General features: G+C 35.9%; 2 protein-coding genes across 4 annotated transcripts; both read right to left on the bottom strand.

The window, feature by feature from the left end:
* Positions 1-256: 256 nt before the first annotated feature.
* On the bottom strand, positions 257-1645 carry LOC110930659 (G-type lectin S-receptor-like serine/threonine-protein kinase LECRK3). The gene has a single exon (XM_022174010.2). The coding sequence runs from the start codon at positions 1643-1645 to the stop codon at positions 257-259; it is 1389 nt and encodes a 462-aa protein (XP_022029702.1).
* A 1394-nt stretch (positions 1646-3039) lies between these two features.
* LOC110876504 (G-type lectin S-receptor-like serine/threonine-protein kinase LECRK3) lies at positions 3040-8734 on the bottom strand. Of its 3 annotated transcripts, XR_004860374.1 has the most exons (3): positions 6154-8733; positions 4403-4456; positions 3040-3226 (listed from the first exon to the last, which is right to left on the bottom strand). XR_004860374.1 is itself a non-coding variant. In XM_022124676.2 (2 exons), the coding sequence occupies exon 1, from the start codon at positions 8565-8567 to the stop codon at positions 6174-6176; it is 2394 nt and encodes a 797-aa protein (XP_021980368.1). In that variant the 5' UTR covers positions 8568-8733; the 3' UTR covers positions 3040-3226; positions 6154-6173. The 3 variants fall into 3 exon arrangements, 2 of the variants coding, with proteins under 2 accessions (XP_021980368.1, XP_021980370.1); XM_022124676.2 differs by lacking the exon at positions 4403-4456; XM_022124678.2 differs by lacking the exons at positions 3040-3226; positions 4403-4456 and having other exon boundaries at positions 6019-7057; positions 7196-8734.
* Between the last annotated feature and the right edge of the window lie 258 nt (positions 8735-8992).

Raw genomic sequence — 8992 nt, 5'->3', positions numbered from 1 at the left:
TGCCATCTAAGCGACGCCCCACCACACCCCTAGTTTTTGAGTATTAGCTTGTGGATCCCATCTTCGCCACATGTCGAGCAATGCCTCCAACCCAAGCCCCACCATACCCCATAGTCTTATATTTCTATTTTTTTTATTATGGTATTGTACTATATTACTTTACACAAATAATGAGTGTCTTTATTCTATTTAATCGAAAATACATCGAATTCTCCTACATTCCTAAGATATTTAATTGAAAATACATCGAATTCTCCTACATTCCTAAGAAAAATGCACTTAAGAGGGCTGATCCCACGGATATCAAAGTTTTTCTACTTGTATTTTCTCGTGTTCCACTTTTATTTTCTCCTGCTCCAGAAGGACCATCGATTTTCTTATATTTCAGGAAGGCCTTCACATTTTGTGATGGATCTTTCTTTCCATTCGCAAGTGGAAGCTGCTTCTTCCAACATTGGCTGTCCCTGTAAATTGCAACTGCACAGAAACAATCGTTCAAGCAGGAAGTTCTACAGGTTTGTTCATTACTCGGGTTCATGTGCACATAGTCAGAAGATGGCCAATCAATATTATTGAGCTCCATGAAATCAAGCACATCTCCCCCATGATCTGACTCACCTTCGTCACAGCTCGGAGTGAAATCAGGTTTGCAGTCACCATATGGAATATTGGGATCAAGTAAAGAGAACCCTAGTGGGCATTCACAGCTTGGCCGATTGTCATCAAGGCTGCAAACATTGTTTAGACCACATGCTTTGCTATCTTTAGTTGCACATATGTTTTCTGGTACAAACCATATAATTTTCCAACTTGTAGCCTCAGTGGGATTCTTGGGATAGTAGTATTGAGTAAAAACCCCATCGAAATCAAGAGTAGCTCTGTGATAGTAATCTCCAGAAGGAACTGAGCTTCTTGTAGTAAGGCCAACTCTTTCTCCATTTCTTCTCAATATATACATGTATCCTGTCGCATCAAAAACCAGTTGGAAACCAGAATTTGTTGAATTAGAGCTGTCACGTGTGCCACTGGTATAGTAAGCATTAGCAGGAGAACCAGAAAACGTATCAAGAGTATTAAGAACAAGATTCCCATCTTGAAGCAGACGTAACTGGAATCTTCCACCAGCGAAGTTTGTTTTGCCCATTTTGGAGTTGATTACTCCACCTCTAGCCATAACCTGAGTAGGCAATATGGTATCTGCTGGATGATCAAAACTTTCCCAAATATTGCGAGAATTGCTACCCACGATCATGAAGTTGCCCGTATCATTCATATAACCATATGCAAGGTCAGATATTGACCCAGAACTCCATATCTCTTTGCCTTGAGGATCACAAAGTACGAGTCCACGCCTATCAACCAGGCCAACTTTGGATCCTGTGGACACTGTTGGACCACCTTCTGGATACCAAATGATGGTTTTTTCAGGTATCTTCTCATACCATATGGATAACAAGAAGTTATCTTTTCCTTGAACTTGTTGGAACCCAAAGGCAAATTCACCAGAAGATGAAAGCCATGGTTTGGCATCAGGTGTTGCTGAAAGTGATGCACCAACAGATACAGAACCATTAGTCTGTTGTGAAGCTACAAAATGTAGCAAAATAGTTAGAAAGATGATGGAACGCAGTGAGACTAACGCCATAGGAAAATGCTTGAATGATTTACAACAATAACAAATGTCAGTTTCTTAAATAATGAAGATGAGTGCTTTAAAGTCAAGTTAAAGAATTTTGAAGTCCACCATTATAGAGGAAGTTTTTGTGGAGACAAAAATTCCATACCTTGATGAATACGCTTCGGCGATCTTGTTTCCTCATAATTAGTTTTGACAGAAAGAATTCAACGCGGAAATATGTTCCACACCCCATGAGACCAACTAGACCAAAATATTAAAATTGCTATTACGCTTTTGAAAATCTTAGTTGATGTTAATTCATTGGACTAATGACTGAAGTTGTTGGATTAATAAAGTTAAACGTGAAAGTCTATTGCTAGTATTTTAACATCTCAGTGTCTTTCTCTTGGATCCTTTCGGATGCCATAAATCTTTTGCATCAACATAAAGAAGGCAACATATAAAAACAACCATTGAAGTTAACAGAATTCCTTAAGAATTGCTTTCTCTTGATAAAAATCTATAGATCGTTAGTCGTTGAGGGTTCTTGTTGCATTAGCCCGAATATTCAGACTTAGCAATAATAATAAATAAATAAATATATAACAACAAAGCAATATATAATATTTGACACCCAAAACCTTTTATCAAAGGGCCTTTTGCCTAGTGGAACCTTGGTTTTAGATAAGGTTTTGCCTTTTCAAGGTTTTGTCCCTCTGGCGTTTGACACGTTCGGCTCCTTGGCGCCGGAGGCGGTTCGATTCTTGGCTAGAGTTCAGCGTGTGGTCCACAGTAACTTTTCGACCCCTCAGGGGCGAGGCTTTGTTTTTAGTAGATTAGGGTTTTCTATTCAGAAGGGGATGGTGGCGCAGTTTGTTGCCCGTCTACCTGCTATCCTTATGTAATTTGCCCCATGATTAATTTAAAATCCATAATTAATTGGCAAAAAAATAAAAAATTAATAGTAAATTTAGAGAATGTAGGAGTTGTCGTTCTAAAAAAAAGTTACACATAAATAGTGTTATTTTACACTAAAATAGTGTTATTTTACGGGGGTATAATTTTGTTTGTTAAAAATGTTAATGTTTAATTAAACTATCAAAGGTAAATACATCGAATACAAAATAAACTGATGTATAAATTAGGATTAAACAAATAAAATGTTATTTAACTTAAAGAAATGAAATTTAAAAAGCATAAAACAAAATTAACTTGAACTGATTTTGAAGCGGCAATCAAGTCCGGCTCGCAGGTTTGTAGCTTAAATTGATAAACCCAAACATGATGTTTGTGTCACACCCTGCCGAAGGCCGAAACAGGAGGCGTGACACAAAAGGTTTTCAAGCATCCATTAGCAAACATCTAATTGTGATTAAAACATTTAAAGCAATACCATAGTGCTTGGAAGGTTACAAGACATAGGAACAAGTTTAGGGTCTATATGACCCAAATAAAACACAATAAGTTCAAAATATTCATCCAACAAAAATGTTTAAACAACCAATGGTTTGACTTGTACATCCAAAGTAAATGGAAAAATACAAGAAAACCCAATAAAAGGCATCACCCAAAAGATTCATGCAAAAGACTCCATGAGCTTTCACTTACCTGAAAAAAATGCTTAAATTGTCAACATAAAGTTGATGGATCAAAGTATGTATTTTGCACATGTTAAAATATGCATACTTAAAATGTCAGCATACGTACTTTGATCCACCAAAATAACCCTTTTGCACATGCTAACCATCTAACATAATGAACACATTCAACATGCTAACACATGTAAAACTGAGCATTTAACATCTTCCAAGTATCATCATGCAAGATTCACCATAAATATCCTTAGATTTTATATCTCAATCAAGCACTAAATCGACACACCAACATCCTCATCATTCACGCCTCAACATCATACATACAAAACATCCATTTTTAATTTAAATCACCATATGAACATAATCATCCTCATCATACAAGAATCATCATCCAAACAATCACCAGTTAAGCATATTTACACACTTTAAATCAACAACAAGATCATCAATCACCATCCACAATCCCATGGTCCAAAAGCCATTTCCCAAACCCTTCAAAACATTTTATTTGGTGAAGTTTTCTTGCACAAAGTAATCTTTTAAAACAAAACACAATATGAGTTTTAAGGATTTTACCACTAGACAAACTAGGGATGAAAACACACTTCAAAATGATGGCAAAAGGCTAGGTTTTGAGATTCAATTCCAAGGTTAAGCTCCAATGATCCTTAAATTTCAAAACACTACTGAAGTATTTCAGCTAAACTTTAGTGATTCTTGGATGAAAGTAAGTGGGTTTTGGGTTTCTTATTGGATGATTTGGTTATTTATATCATGTATTTTAGTTTTTAAAGTTTGTCTAGTTAAACACAAGTATTACCCACTTATGAAACATTATTGGGTGAAAAGTGGTAAGTGTAAGTGGCCAATTTGTGACAAAAACAACAATTATGCGATAAAAACCGTAAATACTATACTTTTATGTTGGTAGTATGTTTTTATCTATTGTTTCACGGCCAACATATAATAACGCCATTACTTTAGTATCTTAGGCATATTGGAACAGTTTTAACACTTTAAAGTGTACCGGATAGTCACCAACGTCCGTTATAGACTTTTACCATTGAGCCATAAATTTAAATTTAAAGGTTATCAAATGCAATCCTATGCATTTACCCGGACCTTGATAGACTTTATGGACTCAATTAGAAAATTAATATAAAAACAATTAGGTTAGAAAGACGTTTACTTGTTTTTTTTTTTTTCTCATATCACCATTTCTTCTAACCCTCTTATCCCAAATCTGGCAAAATATGAAATATATCATTAAATCTTAAAACAATTCTTAATGCATAGTTTTCAAAGTATTTTGGTATATAAAGTATTGATCTTCAAACTTGAATTAACATTCAGGATTTTAAGCGGGTTCGAGACGAAACGAAACGACACCAAATTAATATGTGTGTCAAGTTAGAGTAGAAATCAACCCACCAGCTTGACACATTGACTCTTTGGTGTGTCCAAGAAACCGTCTCTAAGACCACCCAAGGAAGGTCATATACGATCTGAAGGAGTTATTAAAGTTTTTAACCCTCCATGTCCATTCCCTTTCTCTGTTATCTCAATCTCATCATCTAATTTCGTTGGTTATTTGCAGTTTTTGGAATAAATTTTAGCTCTAAGTGCATCTTCTTATTTGTTCAGTATATTGTGAGCTACTATTAAACTCAAATGCCCATTTGTTCATTGTTTTATTTACCAACTTGAACGTGTAGAACTTTGGCTCCTAAGAGCTTTACAATATTTTATTTAAAAATAAGAATAAAACAATCGGGTAGGGATAGTGTACATTAATTCAGAAGTGTGAGAAGTGTATTATAACACTATAAATAACACTATATAACACCATATAAATACCGTATAACACTATCTAACACCATACAACACCATATAACACTATGTAACACTATATAACACAATATAACAATATATAACACTATACATCTATCATAGATATGCTATCAGACAAAATATAGTGTTATATTTGTTATATAATGTTATATTGTGTTACATAGGTGCTATTTGGTAGCCTCTGAATGGTCATTAAGAGGCTACCTCTTAATGGAACCATTAAGAATTTTACCAATGAGAAGGTAAAAAAATGTGACATGTGATGATTTACCATTCAGAGGTTACCTCTTAACCATTCAGACTTGAGGTTACCTCTTATTCATTCAGAGGTTTTAAACCATTAAGAGATAGCATCTGAATGGTTATTAAGAGGCTACCAAACAGCCCATAGTGTTATATTGTTATATGGTGTTATATGGTGTTTATATGGTGTTATATAGTGTTATATATAGTGTTATAATACACTTCTCACACTTCTGGATTAATGTACAGGATCCTCTGCCTAAAACAATAATAAAGAGAAAACCTTAATACATTCGAGATCATTTAGATAGCATACTTCTAGATGTGATAATGAAGCTACATGGATCAAATCATATTCTACAATACTTATTTAGATGGTGATTGAGATTGAATTTGGAAATGATTTTTTGAAAAACCAATAAGTTAAAAAAGTGTTTGGTATCGGTGAAAATACTTTTTTATTTTACCATTTTGAAAAGGAGTAAAAAGTTGTTTTTAAAAAGCTACAAAACCTACTTTTTAAAGTCTTTTGGATTTTTGAACATAAATTATCAATCTATTCCCATCCTTTAAAATAGCAACCAAATATGTAAACTTGGCCGTTATTTTATTTTTCCCACCACAAAAGCTAATCCAAACACTTTTTTATATCACAAAAGCTAATCCAAACATTTTATTATGAACTCCTTTTAGAAAAGTCATAAGTCAAAAAACATTTTTGACAAGAAGCACTTTTGGAGTTAAATAAAGCAATCCCAAACACTATCTTAGTTGTTATGGTTTAGAACTCGACATGACATGAACTACACTTAAGAAACAATACATAAAACAAGGTACGGAACGTGCTTGGCAGATCAATTTGAAGACTAGATGGTGGTAACAGAGAAAGGGAATGGGCATGGAGGTTCGGTCACTTCAATTTCTCCTTCAAGCATTTGGATGACCTTTTTCATGGTTGGCCTCATTGAAGGATTTTCTTGTACACACCAAAGACCAACCATCATAAATGTTGTTAGCTTCTCCAAATCATCCAAGGCCTCCATATCATTCCCGACGAACGCATCCAGCCTGCCTTCTTGATAGCAATCCCATGCCAAATCCGTTAAAACAGCCACATCTTCGGCATCATCATCAATAACGACACTCTTTCGGCATGAAATGATCTCGAATAGCAAGACACCAAAGCTATAGACATCAACCTTGAACGTGACAGGGGTGTTCCTAAACCATTCAGGAGCAACATATCCTTTTGTTCCTCTAATTCCGGTGTTCGTTCGACTTTGATTAATCATCAAAAGTTTTGCCAATCCAAAGTCAGCAATCTTAGCATTGTAGTAATCATCAAGAAGTATATTCTGAGGCTTTATATCACAGTGGATGATCCGGTTGCTACAATCTTCATGGAGATAGGTGAGTCCCTTTGCAACGCCGACGGCGATATAGGTCCTTTGTTTCCAACTAGGTTTCTTGTCTCCAAAAAGAAACACTGCCAAAGTGCCGTTACTCATGTATTCGTAGATCAATAGCCTCTGCTCATCATCATCACAATAGCCAAGAAGCTGCACCAAATTCTTGTGATGAGTCCTTGCAATTGTATTGACCTCAGTTTTGAATTCCTTTTGGACATCTTGAACCACAGTTTCCAGCTTCTTAACCGCTACGGTTGTTGTCCCTATTTCACCTTTATAGACTATCCCAAAAGCCCCCCTTCCCAATTCTTTCTTGAAACCATCAGTAGCATTGACTAGTTCTTGATATGTAAAACGAGGTATGTTAGTTTCAACACTTGTACTACATGGAAGTGGATTTCCGACCTTCTTCTTTTGGATTTGAAAGAAACACACATAAATCACAACAATTAACACAACAATTACTAGCGCAGACATACCTAGTAGAACTGATCCCACGAATATCCAACTTGTTCTGCTTTTATCTTTTCCAGTTCCACTTCTATTTTCTCTATTTTCTCCTGTTCCAGAAGGACCATCACTTTTTCTATATTTCAGGAGGGCCTTCACATTATATGCAGGATCTTTATATCCATTGGTAAGTGGAAGCTGCTTCTTCCAACATTGGTTGTCCCTGTAAATTGCAACTGCACAGAAACAATCTTTCAAGCAGGAAGTTCTACAGGTTTGTTCGTCGCTCGGGTTCAGGCTCACAAAGTCAGAAAACGGCCAATCAATGTTTGTGAGCTCTATGAAATCAAACACATCTTCCCCTTCATTTGACTCGTTTTCATCACAACTCGGAGTGAAATTAGGCTTGCAGTCACCATTTGTAGTATTGGGATCAATCAATGAGAACCCCTGTGGGCATTCACAGCTTGGTCGATTGTTATCAAGGATGCATACATTGTTTAGCCCACATGCTTTGCTGTCTCTACTCGTGCATATGTTTTCTGGAACAAACCATGCAACTTCCCAGCTTGTAGTCTCTGTGCCATTCTTTGGATAGTAGTATTGAGTAAAAACCCCATCAGAATCAAGAGTAGCTCTGTGATAGTAATCTCCAGAAGGAGGTGAGTCTTCTGTAAGAGTAACTCTTTGGCCATTTCTTCTCAATATATACATGTACCCCGTTGCATCAAAGATCAACTGGTCACCAGAATTCGTTGAATTGGTGGAATCAAGAGTGTTACTTATATAGTAAGCATTATCAGGAGTACCAGTAAACCTATCTCGAGTATTAAGAACAAGATTTCCATCTAGAAGCATACGTAACTGGAATTTTCCACCAGCAAAGTTTGTTTCGCCCATTCTGGAGTTGATTGCTGGTCCACCTCTAGCCACAACCTGAGTAGGCACTATGGTGTCTGCTGGATGATCAAAACTTTCCCATATATTTGAAGAATTTCTACCCACGATCACGAAGTTACCAGTATCATTCATATAACCGTTTGCAAGATCGGAAATGGACCCAGAACTCCATACCTCTTTGCCTTGAGGATCCCTGAGTACGAGCCCACGCCTATTAACAAGGTCAACTTTGGATCCTGTAGCTACCGTTGGACCATCTTCTGGATACCAGATGATGGTTTTATTAGGAATCTTGTCATACCATATGGATAACAAAAATTTATCTGTTCCTTGAATTTGTTTGAATCCAAAGGCAAATTCACCAGAAGACGAAAGCCATGGTTTAGCATCAGGCGTAGCTGTGAGTGATGCACCAACAGATACAGAACCATTAGTCTGCTGTGCTGCTACAAAATGTAGCAACATGGCTAGAGAGATGAGACAAATTGGAATTAAGGCCATAGGAAAATGCTTGAATGGTAAAAAACAGTAACAAATTAAAATAGGAGTTTTTAAGAATGAAGATGATCGCTTTTAAGTCACTGAAAGACTTTTGAAGTCCACCCATACACAGGAAGTCTTTTGTGGTGATGATAGAAAAGCCTTACATAATGAATAGACTTCTGTGGTCTCAATTTCCTTGTGATTAATTTTGACAGTTTCTCCGAAATCTCATTTGAAATTTCAAATTTTCGTACACGGCAAGAAGCAATTGTGATGTGGAAAATATGTAACACGCTAGAGATCACAAAACTAGACCCAAAATATTAAAACCATTATGAGGCTTTTTATCTGAATATTATAGTTTTTATTAGATGAGTAAGATCAAATAAAAAGTTTATTTTGCCTAAATAGGATGAGAAGAAATTTAACTATTCATTTTTCAA

This window comes from Helianthus annuus, chromosome 1 (genome assembly GCF_002127325.2).
Source record: "Helianthus annuus cultivar XRQ/B chromosome 1, HanXRQr2.0-SUNRISE, whole genome shotgun sequence".
Lineage (NCBI taxonomy): Eukaryota > Viridiplantae > Streptophyta > Magnoliopsida > Asterales > Asteraceae > Helianthus > Helianthus annuus.
Note: the sequence above shows the minus strand (reverse complement) of the source record. Positions and strands in the feature narration are given on the sequence as shown.